Raw genomic sequence first — 18,015 nt, forward strand, 5'->3', positions numbered from 1 at the left:
CTGATAAAATCGATGTGTATACTCTTAGGGTGGTGCTACTTGAGCTCGTGTTACGAAGGAAGGGTAGCACTAGCTCAGTGACAATCTATTGTCACAGTGGATGGGTAGTTTTTGATCCTATTAGATCAAATTCAATTATGTTAACTCTAAATATGAAGTTTGAGTGTTTGACAACTGATTCTGATTGCACGCCATGTCTCAGCTCACATACAAATCCAAGATTTCCATTGTCGAATACATTGGATCCACAACACTTTTACCAGGTCTGTGAGCACAGGACTCTAGACAGTCCTTTTATAGTTGGTCATATACAAACATATTTCCTAGTTAAAGCAACAAAATGGTCTTAATTTATTTTGAAGACCACCAACCCAAATTCATGATATTAGAGTGTCTACAAAGCAATTATAATAGATAAAAAGTTAAACCCATGTATCTGTGAAATAACTCTAAAACCTTTCCTTCACATTTTTTTCATCTCTAAAACCCAACTAGCTAACAGACTCAGTGTTATACAGGATCAACTCCTGGTGATATAAGGAATAACACTATCTCTTCGGCCTCGGTTGGGAATGTGATTTTGGAGCTGCCTTTACCTCCTTAGTGTACAAGATATCAAACTATTTCAATGTCATAAGAAATCAAACTATCTCTTATATGAAAGAAACCCGAGAATGAAAAATAGTTCGATATAGCTTGAAGACAGGCAGAGTTTGGAATGTTATCATTCTCTCACACACCAGGTGACATGAAGAGAGGAAAAACTCTTGCATAATATAAAAAATAAAGCCATCTGCTTCAGACTAATGAGAGATTGTACAAAACATATCACGGGATCCTCTAAATGGTCGAGTTTATTATCAGGCTCACTTAAAAAATTGAAAGTGACAAAATTGAATGGAAAATTAAGCAAACCCTGAGTTCAAAGTTAACAAGACAAAGAAACAAAGGAAGGATTATAAACAAGAAATGTGCAAGATGAGTTACGAGAAAAAAAATCCTATAATAGCCTAACAACATTTAAAGGTTGTATAAAACTACAAACTAACACAGCCACAATAGAATCTAGTAATATAAGCAGGACAAAAGGAAAACTAAGAGTTACCGATCATTTAGCATTTCACATCAATAAACCAGATTATGAAAAATTCTCATTACTCGGAATAGTAATTAGGAAATGAACACCAACAGTGAACTACAATAAGCTCCTTAAACATTAATCTTCTGGCAATAAACGAAAAACATGACAGTTCCATAACACTGTTTTTGTCTCAAAAGTAATAAAAACCGCAACTAATTAAAAACTGAAATGAATGCAGGCAAAGCAAGCAAGCACCTCAGAATCCGAGCTTAGTACGACGCCAGTGGCGGCGCTTAGCATTGTACCTGAAAAAAAAAACATAACAAGTTTTAACGACAGAGAACTTATAACATTGCAATGACAAAGACATAAAAAAGAGTGTAATAAGAAGTACCTGATGGTGTTGTCGGTCCTCATGCGGATCCAGTAGGGGATTGGCCTATTCTGCCTAATCTTCTTCGCCAGCTTCTTCTTGATTTTGAATGTCTTGTGCGACGGCTAAAACATCAACAAAGAAATCAATCAAACCAGACCAAAAAACATGAAAGCAAATTCCAATAGAATTAAAATAGAAGAAGTTGTTAGAAGACGGAAAGGGCTTTGAATGAAACGTACCATCTTGGCTTCTTCTCCGGGAACTTAGGCTGCGCCAAAAGGGACTTAATATCGAAAACCCTACCTTGTGAAGAAACCCTAGTACCCAACTCGCACTCTTTTTTATACCTTTTTTTTTTCATTTCACTCTGATAAAAAAACAACCCGATTACTTTGCTGGGTTGGGTTTTGTGGATTGGGCTTTTTTAACGTCACTTTGAATAAGATAAAGCCCATTATTGTATTCATTGAAATAAAATAATTTTGGTACGGGCTTGTATCTTTTCTAAGAAATTGTTTTGGGAGTAGTCATTGGGTTAGATCGCTTTCTTTTCAAATAATTACGTAATAACTAAATCCATGTACACAAGTGAGGAGAAAAGGAAAATTGGATAAAAATATGAAATTTTACGTCTTTTGTATGTATTATAAATTTTATTTTCCTCAAACTACTAAGCTACCTTTAAATTTTATTTGTCGGTGAAATTGATTCATGCATAAATATGATTTTAGGTCACAATAGAAATTCTTAATCATACATTTTGTTTTGTTTTTTAAGGTAGTTTTCTATGTTGAATTAAAACTTAGTTATTACTTGAGTAATTCATTCTATAAGAAAGATTTTATTGGTATAAGAAAGATGATGTAACTATTTAATCTTATCACTTGTAAGAAGAAAAAGAAAAACTAAGTATTTGCATAGTTGTATGAATCAAAAGCCTAAACTAAGGATGTTTTGAAATGTAAAAAAGCTATTTATGTTTCAGCTTTAACATAGTCACATTTTACAGCTAAAAACTCTCTGGCCATATCGTATTAATTACACTCATTATCCTTCACCCATTTCGTAGTAGATCAGATAAATACAGTTCATCATCACCAACATACAGTGACTTGTACCATTGAATATGAAGAACAAGGATCTGCTGTTCTAAACTGTCCCAAATTCTATCACAGATCAATCATATTATGCCACGTCAGTTAGAAAAAATTAAACATTCACAACTTTATCAGTTTTGCTTTATTGTGATTGGTCAGGGACGTGGTTGGGGACATGGTTAGGGACAGCAGATCCCCATATCCAATAAGAAACCTTGCCCTATTTTTCTTCTTCTTGGTTGTCATCCAATTTCCATAATCAATATCCACAGTTCCACACTCAACAGGATAGCAATTAATTAAGTTTGGCGGGGAAGAAAGAAAGAAACACTCTTGTCACATGAAAATAGTTATTTTGTACAAGACTTTCTTCATAGTCTAGTCTTTGAAGCTCCTCAATCATCGCAACTAGGCTCTAATTTCAAACATTGCCCGTTATGTAAAGCATTTTTAGAAGCTGAAAATGTAACCTCGTGATTTATGTTGCCCAAATCTACTTAGGATATTTGATTAGACCATTTTTCCACAGGTGATTCAATCCCATGTTGATTAATTTCATTTCCCATGTCAACAAAGTTGCTCTTTAAATCTTAAATGTTATTTAATAAAGCTCAAGCCAACTACATGTTTGGTTTTGTTTGCTTAACTCTAAGTATGGGAAGTTATCATTTTGCATATATAGTAACCCAAGCATGTGCTGTTGGAAAAATCTTTAATAATAGACTTTAATGATGGGATACTTTATATGCTTGAAGATACATATTACATACATACTAAAGATGATGAACAATATATTATATATAGTCAAGATCTTTCATGTCAAATTATCGAGAATAGATGGTAGTTTTCTATGTTGAATTAAAACTTAGTTATTACTTGAGTAATTCATTCTATAAGAAAGATTTTATTGGTATAAGAAAGATGATGTAACTATTTAATCTTATCACTTGTAAGAAGAAAAAGAAAAACTAAGTATTTGCATAGTTGTATGAATCAAAAGCCTAAACTAAGGATGTTTTGAAATGTAAAAAAGCTATTTATGTTTCAGCTTTAACATAGTCACATTTTACAGCTAAAAACTCTCTGGCCATATCGTATTAATTACACTCATTATCCTTCACCCATTTCGTAGTAGATCAGATAAATACAGTTCATCATCACCAACATACAGTGACTTGTACCATTGAATATGAAGAACAAGGATCTGCTGTTCTAAACTGTCCCAAATTCTATCACAGATCAATCATATTATGCCACGTCAGTTAGAAAAAATTAAACATTCACAACTTTATCAGTTTTGCTTTATTGTGATTGGTCAGGGACGTGGTTGGGGACATGGTTAGGGACAGCAGATCCCCATATCCAATAAGAAACCTTGCCCTATTTTTCTTCTTCTTGGTTGTCATCCAATTTCCATAATCAATATCCACAGTTCCACACTCAACAGGATAGCAATTAATTAAGTTTGGCGGGGAAGAAAGAAAGAAACACTCTTGTCACATGAAAATAGTTATTTTGTACAAGACTTTCTTCATAGTCTAGTCTTTGAAGCTCCTCAATCATCGCAACTAGGCTCTAATTTCAAACATTGCCCGTTATGTAAAGCATTTTTAGAAGCTGAAAATGTAACCTCGTGATTTATGTTGCCCAAATCTACTTAGGATATTTGATTAGACCATTTTTCCACAGGTGATTCAATCCCATGTTGATTAATTTCATTTCCCATGTCAACAAAGTTGCTCTTTAAATCTTAAATGTTATTTAATAAAGCTCAAGCCAACTACATGTTTGGTTTTGTTTGCTTAACTCTAAGTATGGGAAGTTATCATTTTGCATATATAGTAACCCAAGCATGTGCTGTTGGAAAAATCTTTAATAATAGACTTTAATGATGGGATACTTTATATGCTTGAAGATACATATTACATACATACTAAAGATGATGAACAATATATTATATATAGTCAAGATCTTTCATGTCAAATTATCGAGAATAGATATAAAACTAGAGTGGAAGCGTACCTTAATATATTCATAGAGAATATGATGAATGAACTATATATCATCCTTCGTCATGTACCATCAACTTCATGTCATTTGTCCTTGTATGTGAATGCATGTTCATAGTAGAACATGTAGGTTATTTGGCATTTCAATTATAGACCACCTTTAGCCTTAGTTTCTCTTCTATTGGGATGAAGAGAGTGAATTTGTATCTTATGTTATTTGTCTCTTAAGATTGTCTACAATAGGGGATCATAACTCTTCATTGCATATCCTTCCATGAAGAGTGATGCTACTTGATTTCTTATTCTAATTTTGCCCATCATAAAATAAAAATAAGACTTTAGGTATCTACACGATAATTTTCATGACAATTATATCTATAACCATATACCTTACATAAATTAGATCACTTTAATTTGACTACATAAAATAATAAACATAACCACTCTTAACATTAAATATGCTTCATCTTTAATCTTGACTAACTTTTGTGGGGATAAAAATTTAGTCTTTTAACACTTTTAGTCCCCACCCCAAGTCCTTCCAAAACAGGGTGAATAAGAATTACATTCCACTATTTATATATAAAAAAAGAATTACGTTCCATTTCCCTCTCTCCAAACGAATCTTAATTAAAGTAGGGAATTTTTAAAACCTTGCTAGGGAATTCTTAAGAAAAGAACACATCAATCTTAACTGAAACTCACGGCTCACCCTTCATTTCTATACTTGCTTAGCATCAAAACAGCGTCAAGATTCATTGTTGAAAAGCTTACAGTTATACTACTGTATATCCTTATGTATAATAATTTTTTTTTGGATTTCCCACATGTATCATCGCACTGAAATCAATCTTATTCAAGTCATTAAGTTTATCAACATGAAATATATTTCCTTGACCATTAAGTTTTATTCCTTGTGAGTGATGTGAGTTGTTTGATACATGTAGTATGCATGAAAAAGAGTTAAAAGATTTGATTGAGATCTAAAGTCATTCCGTGATTTTTATGCTTTAAAGTAAATTAGTCTCCCACTATTGGTTTTACAAAAACTTTGAAGCGCATACAAAAAGAGTTAAACCTCATCTTGATAAATGGTAGATTAAGAAGGACGATCACATGTCCTTGTTCTACGTTGTGTCCCTGCCCTATAAAAAAGAGTCATTTAATTAAAAAAAACATAAAAACATAAAGTAATATTTTTATTTTATTTTATGAAGTTTAATTGACTAGGGATAAAGAGACAATATTTTTTTGAGATAAATGATCCATATTCATAGATTAGTACTAGGACTGGAAACGAGCCGAACTGAGTCGAACCAGAGTTCAGCTCGGTTCAGCTCGATAAAGATTGGCTCAGCTCGAAACTCGACTCGAGTTCGATACGAGTTATTATTTTAGCTCGAGTTTGACTCGGTTAAAGTTCGCGAACTGTTCGGTTCAGTTCAAATGGTTCATTTAAATAACTCAAATAACTAATTAAATTTTGAAAAAAATACTTCAAAAAAGATATATATATATATATATATAATAACAATAAATATAAAAAATAATGTAAGGATCATAATAAATTTAAAAATTAGTTTATATATATATATATATATCGAGTCAACTCGTGAACCAAACGAGTCGAACTATATTCAACTCAAGTTCGGCTCATTTATTTAACGAACTCAATTTCTAGCTCAAGTTCAGCTCATTTGTTTCATGAACCAAGTTTATCGAGCTAAATAACGAATCGAGTTTCGAACGAATACCGAATTGGTTCGGTTCATTGCCAACCTTAATTAGTACTATCAATGTGGAATGAAAATTACATGTTTCAAAAGTATGTCATCAAATATGTTTTATCCAATAAAATTTTGACACTAATATATAATTCACATATAACTTTAATTTTATTTTTCATTATTCAAATTTTTGTAATAAATGTCAAAATTTTATTGGACGACAAATGGTTTGGGGCATATCTAATTTGGCCCACCGAAGTAAAAATAGCCAAGTCTCTCAAAGATAAAATGACCCTGACTCCACCAGACCACCACACAATGTAAATTTGAGTTCCTCTGAAAGATTGAGTTTTACAAATTTAGTTTAATTTTTAGTGTTTGAGGGATGTATCTTTTCTTTGGAAGAACTTAATGAGACGCGTATTTTTTTTACTAAGTTGACATGAGACGTTCTAGAGTAGTATATGGTCAAAAGACTCAGCACATAACAATTTGTAAATCTCATTTCCAGCTATACACTTCAAAAATGAAAATTGTTTCACTAAAGTTATAGGCATGATTTATAAACTAGTTGGGTCAACCTCAACGAAGATCCTCCCTCCCAAAAACTTTCTGTCACAATGTCTCAAGCCAATGATATCTCACCAAATCATATAAAAATATTATTTTATATTTTTCTTAATTTTCTTTTCAAGTATGTGTCAAATTTCCATTGGATTGGGACACAATGAGACACAAAAAGTGGGATAGCTGATCCCTATTCCATCTACTTCATTGTAGATAATATATGCCAGTAGTTACAAATGAAAACATGATTTTGCTTCAGGTACAAGAAAAGAATTTCAGGGCGGTTTACAGGTAAACGTTCTCTATGACATATTCATTTACAAAAAGGGACCTAACAAAAAATACAAACAAATCAAAGAAAAGACAAATGATACACATGAATACTGTATATGTGCATGCATGTGTGTATTCAACTTAGGACTCAAAACAGAGAAAGAGACATATATTTTTCAACTTATTATTACAATGTTAATAGAGAAATTGCCACGTTATGTGCTAATCCTAAAGTCACGCAGCTGACCCTTTGTTTTTATAGTTAAATTCAATGGATTATACATGTATGTTGTTGGCATGTGAGGGAAACAAACCATGGAAGGTTTAGGTTTTATGGAGAGAAATAAGTAGAATACAAATTAATCAAGTAGATAAACACTGTTTTTGCTCTCATCACCCATGTTATGGGACCCATTTCACGCGTATGTATGGTAGGGACCTAACAAGTTTATATTTATATCACTTTCTTGACCTTTTGTGCATATCAAATTGATGTTAGCTGTAACCCAAAAAAATAATAATCTTCCCTTCAAGAAAGATACAAATAAAAAATGAACAAGAAAGATAGTAAGACATAGATAGAGATATTTATAAAGTAACAAATCTTTCAATCCATGGCATACATGCTACTTGTTCTTTTGTCTCCCTTCTATTCTTTTTTCCCATCTTTCTTTGTTACTCACTGTTATTGTTCTTCTTTTCTTTCAACTTAGATAGAAACAAAAAGCAAAAGTGTACACAAAAAAAACTGGAAAGTGGAACAGTTTTAACTTTCTATCTCCTTAGGTAAGCCAATTTTTTTTAACTAAGCTAAATAGATTCTTCATCAATAAGAAAATAGAAACCACCATCTTCTATACCATTATTTATTTATCTCTATACCAAGTCAATAAAATCATATCAATTAATAAAATTATGATAATAAAGTTTTTGATCCTCTATAAAAAAGGAATTAGAATCTTCCCTATTATTGGAGAGGCAAGTGCTTCAAAAAAAACAAAGGGAAATGAAATTTCTAATGACACTTTTATCCTTTTAAATATAATAAAATTGTACTTTTACCACTAAAAACAAGTGTAAAAACATGTACTTATCTCTCCATTAATGGAGAGAATCTTTATTCATAAAAAAAAAGTAATAACTGCTGTCAGTTTGCATAATTTTATTGGCTTGATATATATATAGATAAAGAAATTGTGGTATGAAAGAAATTCACTCCTTATTTGGTTGGTCACACGTGGCACAGACATAAGAATTCAGTCTTTAGTCTTTTCAGAATGGACCAATCATGATTTATTCAAATGTGGTTTTTTTCCTCGTTAGTGGTTTTGCACATGGAAGTTATTATAGATGGGATGGGAGCCAAAAATAATTAGTTCTTCAATACAGTGAATGGCACTAACAAAATTAATTTGTTGCCAATCACATAAGGGATCTACCTTTCTAATGATATATAAATAAGCATACTAACTCCTAATTAACAAATTGTTCTTAAAGATTAAGTCATGAATAAGATAATTAATGAGAGGGATTTCTATATATAGTTGCCACAATATTTGAAGAATAGTGTTAGAATAATGTATGTAATAGTACTCTTAGAATTGCACTTCTACAATATCCTTAATAAAAGCTGCACATAATTGTTTATATAACATGTCCCAATTACCGATACATTTTCTCCATGACTAGAAGCTAGACTATTAATTATATGCTTAGTTTCTAAAATGATTTGATATGTTAAGGTAATTATGGTGGTCCAAGAATCATTGATTCCCAACTTGGGATTGACCCAATTATAAAACTATACACTGATCCCAAACATATTGATCCAGAAAATCTGAAAATGCAGTGATTAACAGTATTTAGTGATGTTTGCTTTGTGGAGCTACTGATAATTGCAACATGTGATTGCTATAAATCTCTAAAATGTGATATCATCTGATAAAAAATTGACAAGCTCCAATTGATTGCATCTAAATTTTCTTTTCATTATAGCATTTGGTTGGTGCTTTATATTTGAGAATGATATGTTCAAAGATCTTGTAGTTCAAACTTCAAACCAGAGAGGAGTACAAAACAGTCATTATCTACAACTTGCTCCCTACTGATCAATACTCACATGAGGAGAATCTATAGTTGCAATATTAAACTTTGGTTTTTTCTTGGAGAAAAAAAATAGGGTACTAAAGTAAAATGGATGCAAATCCTTTGTCCCAAACCTTGTCCTAGTCTAATCAGTTTTAAACAATTAATATAAAAATATAGTATTTTGTATTTAAAAAATTTCTACTTATTTATGTGTCAATTTTTAATTGGTGTAGACAAAGAATTGAGACAAACTTTGGAACAGGTGATCCATGTTCAATGCATAGTATTGTTAACAAATATAATCATGGCTTGAAAATTTGCAATACAGCCAAGTAATAGCTGATAGGTAAAGAAAAAGAAGGTTAGACCTCAAAATTCCCTTGTAGGACCCCTTGGTGCTTAAATTGGGTGCCAGATTGTTTAGAAAAGGTAGCATACTATGGAACACAAACTCAACTACAAAAACCCCTTCATCCCTCTTACTTCTCCCCCAATTGGTACCACAACTCTCTATCACTAAAAAAAATCACTCACACTTTCTGAAAAAAGAATTCCTTAGCTTTTCCCCCATAACATGGCCAGACCACAACAGCGTTATCGAGGCGTCCGACAAAGGCATTGGGGCTCTTGGGTATCCGAAATTCGACATCCTATATTGTAAGTGCACACCATATTTTTCACTTCTATATAAGGGGTAACTAAATTTTAGGATAAGATAATGGTTAACACATATTTAAAGAAAATAACATCTACTGCTAACAATTTATTTGACATGGATTAATTGCTAGTTTAGGATAATGCAATTATTCCTTTGTTATTAGAATCTTTAGTTCAATGTACTAAATGAAAAAAATAAAATGTGCAGGAAAACTAGGATATGGCTTGGTACTTTTGAAACTGCTGAAGATGCAGCTAGAGCATATGATGAAGCAGCAAGGCTAATGTGCGGTACAAGGGCAAGAACAAACTTCCCTTACAATCCGAACGCGCCGCAATCATCATCTTCTAAGGTTCTATCAGCAACTTTAACTGCTAAACTTCACAGGTGCTATATGGCTTCTCTTCAAATGACCATGGCATCACCATTGCCAGAGCCTCGAAGCGTTACGGCTTCACCAAATAATGTCATTTCCACAAGCAACTTATTACCTATGAAAGGGAGTGAAACTGATGCAATGTCGTTGCCATCGAAGAGAGAACAAGAGGAACAAGAAACAGAAGGGAATTGGGTTTACAAGAAGGTTAAAGTTGAAAGTTCTCAGCAGTTCAAGCCTCTTGAAGAAGATCATATAGAGCAAATGATACAAGAGTTGCTTCATTATGGCTCTATTGAACTGTGCTCTGTTTTTCCATCTCAGGCTGTTTGATGCATAAGGTTTTAAATCAAGATTACAGTGTTGGGATCATTGAAATCGACTTTACCATAATTCTGGCGAAATATGATAAATCGAGCGCAATTGTGGTTATGATGCAGTTGCGAGTTCAATGGCCTAAATTGCAGTTGCGGACACATATATAAAACTCCTGCTTAGCATTCTTATTGTGCTAATTTAACTCAATTTTCTCAACAATATCCAAGTTTCTTTTTAGTGCATTAGTTTATGAGGTCCTAGATATATATATATATATATCTTCTAAGTGACTAATTAGAAAATTCTCTATGTATATCCAGTCATGTTATGGTCTGTGAATTTTATGTTTCATGGCTCTTTATTCTAAGATCTTGACCTTTGCAATTTGCATGTGTTTCTCTAGTGGTAGAATCAATATATTGTCTGAAATGTAAGCAGAATTTGTCAAAAGGCACAGCTTTTTAGACAATTGGCTTGAACCCTTTATTTCAAAGATTGTATAGTTCCTTTTACATGCCATGCCACTGATATTGCTCTTAATTCTGACACAAGCATTTGAAAAAGATATAAAAGTGTATAAATATAATAAAAGTCTATCTTTACTTACTTTCCATCATAGCCATCAATTTTATTAAAAAAAAAATACTTATATTACTGTGGAATGCTATAGTGGTATAAATAGATGACATTAATTGACGGCTTGAATGAAGAATCTGACATTTCTCTTTAAAATCCCTTTTATATTTTCTTTTGTTATTCTGAAATCTATGCTCATGAACCAATCAGTAATCAATATCATTCGAAAGTTTTCAATTTGGTTTTATTTTTGGTACTACAAATAGTATCTCTTACCATATAGCTAATGAATTAATCTCTTTCGCGATGTATGATTGTGCTCCTAAAAAGTGTCGTTCCCAATAAAAAGCATTACTCTATGTAGTATGTAGCAAAAAAGAAAATAAAAACAATTATTCTAGTTCTAGCTACTAAATGTTTTGATAGGGAAATATTTTTTCGGAAGGAATAGGGAGATAGTGCATTTGCAATGAGGTATAGCATTAATTGCCATCAAAGCAATACTTAGTTAAAAGATAACATCATTTCATTTCTTTATATTTTTATCATTTTGTAATTATTAATTTTATCTCTTACTCTGTCACCTAATTTAGATTCATGGAGATGCGCTCTTTAAAATAATATTATGTAAGAAGTATTTTCCTTGTCATGGAGGATCTAACCTATGTATAAAATATTAATTCTTACCATAAGTGATATGTTTGTGACATTGGAACATAGTAAAATTAGTTATTTTTGCAGTGTAGTTATGAATTTTGGAAAAAATATAGAATTTCTTTTTTACTTGGCTGGTTTCTTTGTAAGGCATTGTTGCTTTTAAGGAGAATGGACACTGAATAAGATTGAGTGGATGTTCTAATGATTTATACATGGGTCCATTTCTATCCCAAAGGGTCATCTTTGAATCTCTCTTTTTTCACCAAAATCATTCCTCTTTAATTCTCACGCTTCCTGACATATTTTTGCTGCTCCACTAATGACTAATCCAGCAAAGGAAATTATTCTGGGAAGTACTTAAATTAACAGCTACAATGCTCTGCACTAAATTCACCATGGTTGCATAGACTAAGAATTACAACAACCATGCTTTATTTCTATTGGTTAGAAAGCCAAAATGTTTAATAAAGTTATGCAACATTGTAGTAATAGTTATTTGTTGCAATTGTGAGATAATGTGTAACACTTACTTAATCAAATACATCACCTACAACATAATTATATAATATTTTTACCTTTCAATATAAATGTAAAAACAACAATTTAACTCTTCCCACAGTGAAGAGAATTATTTTCCAATAATGGGGTGGTCTTTTTTACCCATATAACTTAACTTGAAAGAGTTTGGTGGTTTAGGACTATAATGACATTGACAAAGCATAAATTTGAGATTAATTTCATGTTGCGGTTTGTGTCTTTTGGTGTTCCATCTCTATCAATGAAACTTCATGATTATTGACCTGTTTTCGAATTGATTTTGTTCCCCACAACCATCAAATAATAAAGCTATATAGTCTCATTATTTTGTTCTACTTTTGAATCAGCAAAGTTGGTTAAATCATGGCATCTTAGTGAGTTTTCCATCATTAACCGTTTGAATCTTGTGACCTAGAACACTTTAAGGTTCACCTGGCCCTCCACATTGCCCAACAATTACTAAACTGGGTCAAATTTACTCCCCCTATCACATATCTAAAAGAGAAAGAATAAAAGGTAAAATGTTTTATGGAATATCTTCATCTATTATGTTGGTAGATGAATTTATGGCTCGAATTAGACTTACTTTGCCACTTTGACTTGTCATCATTATTGCAATATTTGTGTGTACTCTGTTATTGAATATAACTGAAGTGCATTTTCTATCTTAGAGAAGTGAAGTTAGAACTTAGATGAGAGTGAATATAGAAAACTTACCCTCACAATTGAATATGCTCGTTCTATAAATAGTATCAGATTTATTGTGAATAAAAAATCTGGTATTGTCCTTTTAGCTTATTTCCTGTAACACCCAATTCATGAAATTAGTACCATCTTCAACATTAACTGTTTCTTAGCATGTTTTTAACACTTCTTTAGAGTAAAGTAATCATTTTTAAAAGGGTTTTTGAGGAACTTTCTATAAGTCATGTTAAACACAAAATAAACCAATCCTAATATATAGTGTATATATACATTTCAAAAGTTAAAGCTAGGCACTTGGTGTTATCTCTCTCACACATCTGGTTAATCAGATCTTTATTTCTAGATTGATACTTAACAGCATAACAGATAAAGTACTTCTTTCAGAAAATATATTACAAGTTGCAGCAACTCTCATGTCAAGTGGTAGAAAACACCTTCTGAGAAAAGGCTCTCTCAGTTTCATGTAATGGTACAAAATTTCATTACAAGGCATTCCAGAGTTAGAAACAATGTGATCAGTGACAAAAGAAAAGTAGGTGAAGGAGTCAAAGGTGGATATTCTTTACAACAACAAAAAAAAAGTGGTCAAAACCAATCATAGTATATATAAAATCATGGTTGAAATTAATGCTAAGTGAGGACAATCATGCATGTCCTCATACCCTGTTTTCCCTTAAAAACCCCAACAAATTAGTACTAGATAATTTTCATGTGGCAAAAGGTCTTTTCTTGAATAATATTTTCTTGAATAATGTTACACATTTACAGTATAGTTTATTAATATTTAATATCTTCTCGAAAAGTAAGTGGAAAAAACTTACTTTACATACTAGTTATTTATTCTTGAGAAATTCAATAGTTTGAATTAATGAATACATCTAAACTATTAAATTTCTCATAAAATTAATGGTTAGGACATGGAGTAAGTTTTTTCTACTTACTCTTGGAAATTTGGAATATGTGAATCCCCTCCCAAGATTTATATATGGTCGATATATCATAAATCATTTATTTGTATTATGTTTTTAGAAAAGTTAATAATAAATAAATGTGAATAGTGAATGATCTACGGTAAGTATACGAAACTCTTATATTTTATGTGGATGTATTTTTTCTCTTAATTATTTTGAGATAGAAGTTGATATCTCCCAAATTTTTGACTTACTTTTATTATGTATAAATAAAGATAAAAAATGATACAGGCCATTTTAATTATGAGAGAGGATCCACAAACAAATAAATTAAAAAATATAGTCTATGTAGTCATTTATTTTATGAAAATCTAATAATTCACATAATTTGAAAGAGTGAGAGTATCTGAACTATTATATTTTTGTAAAATGAATGATTAAGATGTGAAGTAATTTTTTTTAACTTATTCGTGGAATAAATACATAGTTAATAATGTCTTGAATTTTAATTATGTTAATTAAGTAAAAATAAATTTAACATCAAAAAACACAATGATAGAGTACTTTAAACAAGTAGTTTTGGAGTTAGGATCCTTATAACTTAAGGATAGAAATCAAATATGTTACATTTTTTTCTTGTTTTGGATGTGCTTGCATTTCCATTAATGTAGAGGATCTCAACTCGTAGTTTTGGACTATAACCCCAAAAGGCAAATAGAAAGAAAAAAGATGGGTAGCCTACTCTATCTAAAAGCCGAAATACTTTGAAGTTTAAAGAAGCAGTTTAAGAGCATAAGAAGTTTGTTTTAATTAGTTGAGTAGAAGTGTGAAGATTATATATATGTTAGTTTACAGCAAACAAGGACAAGCAGTGCACCATGATAAACTTGAGTATACCATGACATTTGGTTTAGGTTGAGTGATACAAGACATGTCTCAAATCTCCGCAACTTGTCCTTCCCCATCACTTCACGTGGCTTAGTGCATGTGCACACTTTCATCCACATGCTCCTCCTACACCACCGTCCCTTCTCTTAACCTGACCAAACAAACAAAATCACCTTGGGTGGGGCCACATCATATGCACTATTTTTTCCAATTTCCCCATATCCTAACACCCATTTTAAGGGAAATGTGTGTAAAATATAAAAGTGTTAAATGAATTTTGATGTTCATTCAAAAAACTTTTGAAGTTGTTGATGAAGTAAATATTGGTTGAGATGAATTTGTAGTGTGACTCATGGATGCTCTCATACTTTTTTATTATTATGTATATTTTACCATGTTCTTACTTCTAAGACCATATATCAAATACAACTCTGAATAATTAATTGCTGCTATTCATTACATATATACTCTGTATTTGTTCTCTGCCGCAGTTACTGAGCATGATATATATGGCTATAATAATATTATGTAAACATATACATTACTATCATGTGAATGTGTCTGTGAGTGAAAGACCTAAATGAGCTCTGGAATCACTCTAAGCAAAATAATAACAATGCAACGACGACAACAACCCATTAAATATTGCCTTGGACAACATGACTCTGAGTTCTTTGAAGATTTAAGGTTTTAGTCTAGAGGTAGTTATAATTACACAAAAACAACCCATTAAATATATAGTCATTGATAGGTAAAACCAAACATACTCATTAAGTAATAAAACAGAGTAACATTTATCATAAGACAACCAAAAAAGAAATATACGTACAAGTGTGCAACTCTAAACTCAGATGCATTTTGCACCCAAAAAGATAATAAGATATATGTTTTTTTAATCTAGGATTTCCTTTTATTTTATTAGCAAAAAAAAACTAATTTGTTTGAGGTTCTTCTGGTTATTACCGGAAATCAAACACTAACCTTTTGATTTTATACAATACATGTATTGAATATGACTATAATTGTAGCTTCCAACTAATAGATAATCCTATTATTATTGGATATAATTAAGAAAAGTGAAGAGACACAAATAAGAATCACATTTTGAACCAAAACTTAAAATAGTTATATGATTAGTAACTTATAAATTCTTCCCCTTGCACTCTCATAACTATTGTGTTTTTACTTGAATATACCAACAACATCAAATGTAATGGAACGGTATACAAGTGGCCAACTCCTGATGGGTAAGTGACATGTTTTTGGGTGGTAAGTATGAATGAAGATCCTTTCCCCTTTCTTGTATTCGATTGGTGTAGAGTTAAAAAATATCACATAATTAAAAAGAAAAGTCATAAAAATAAAAAATATTTATTTATATTACTTGGTAGAATATGATTGACTTTAGATATGTGATCATTGTTCCAGGTATATGTCTTTGGTTTTTAGGTCTAAGCTTCACATATGCACCAGGAGCAGTCAACACTTAGATTTAAATCAGATCCACCCAGCTTTACCCCATTAGGCCCAGAGAAAGAGAAAGTTAAAGCCCATTATATCACTCTGCCTGAATTCCAGTGGAGAAATCTAATAACATGCTTTTATTGACAAGCAATTACAAGCAAAACCCCAGAACAAGATCCCTTCATAATGTGACCATATACATAAAATCCTTAAATAAATCCAACAAGTATTTTTCCAATCATATTTTTGCTTCTAACCCCTGAGGCAATATACAAGTACTGAATGAGATTTGTGATCTCCTAAACCAAGGTATAAGAAATAAAAATCAATGCAATACATGCACTAGGACGTACTCATCTTAGGTAGCATATATTGATTAAGTGGATGGATGAATGAGCTCACAGGTAAAGTCAGAGAGTTGTGAGACCGCAAAGAGATTTATAATTCGGGGATCAAATAATAGCTGAATTTTACACTCTTTTATTACACGTATTTTCTATAAAACAAGGTAAAGCAACAAACGAATCCCCCAACAAACTCACTGCACGCATACATACATATGCAATAGACATAGGATGATCATAATCAAAAGTTTAGGTAATAGCTACACACAAACATGGTCGTGAGTTATGACAATTATATTCCTTAGCTAACGTCATTCTCCACGTGCTCTCGATACCTGCCGTTTTAAGTTGATCCCTGCTTGTCGTTTTCTTTGATAAATTGTCCTTTTACTTTGTTGTCGTTTACATATTTAGGCATATTATAGGCCCTCTCTAACATATACTCTAACCATTTATTTAGTAAACAAACAAGCTTTAATCTCAAGATTAATAGTTCACTCATGTTACTTCTTCAATTCATAATTCATTATCGAAGAATTCGCAATCCACAACTTAGCTGAGGAATTGTGCCAGTATTATGGTGGTTTTAGATGTGTCCACAAAGACAAAACTATTGTAATTGTAGTTGCATCGACCATATTTTTCTATCATTTTTACAATTGAGCTAAACTTAACATAACAGATTAGAAGATATGTTCCGAATGTTAACCTAAGACTGTTTCTCATAGGTAAACATGTGTCTGTCACGTTTTTTAGTTTCGGTGGTTGAGAGAGAGCCACCGTGGGTAATGAGTTTTAGGTTTTTCCGTGCAGAGATTTTTATGTTGTTGTAATTTAACGGCTAAAATTTAAAAACCGTAGTTCTCGTTCAAGGCTAATAGAGACTAATGGTAGAAGAAAGGGACGAGTATCTATTAAGCAACATTGGTGATCTCACTGACCATGAAGACAAAATCAAGCAACAAGCCAAGTATGCACATGAGCATGGTCAGGCCAGCATCAGTGCCAAGGTGCATGAGCCTGACCGAGCATTAGTGCCAAGGCACACCAGCCTGACTGAGCCAAGTGCCAAGGCACACCAGCTTGACCGAGACAGGAGCATTAGCACGAGTCTGACCGTGCCAACTAGCACGAGTCTGACCGTGCCAAGCACCAGCAGCACGAGCCTGAGCATCAGCACGAGTCTGACCAAGCCAAGTGCCAAGGCACCTAGCAAGAGCCTGACCGAGCCAAGTGGCACCATGACTAAAACAGCAGCACCACTGGTGCAGGCAGAATCCATTTCTTGTGTTCCAAGCAAACGTGGAAACGTGATTAATTTCTTTTAATCACGTGGGTTTATTCTTCTAATTAGTTAGTTAGT

General features: G+C 32.1%; 1 protein-coding gene across 1 annotated transcript; it reads left to right on the top strand.

The window, feature by feature from the left end:
* LOC109327432 (protein PPLZ02-like) lies at positions 9,755 to 11,082 on the top strand. Its single transcript, XM_019560574.1, has 2 exons — positions 9,755 to 9,875; positions 10,084 to 11,082. Exons 1-2 carry the CDS (start codon positions 9,793 to 9,795, stop codon positions 10,583 to 10,585), a joined length of 585 nt encoding a protein of 194 aa, XP_019416119.1. The 5' UTR covers positions 9,755 to 9,792; the 3' UTR covers positions 10,586 to 11,082.

Source organism: Lupinus angustifolius, chromosome LG15 (assembly GCF_001865875.1).
Source record: "Lupinus angustifolius cultivar Tanjil chromosome LG15, LupAngTanjil_v1.0, whole genome shotgun sequence".
NCBI classification, from domain to species: domain Eukaryota; kingdom Viridiplantae; phylum Streptophyta; class Magnoliopsida; order Fabales; family Fabaceae; genus Lupinus; species Lupinus angustifolius.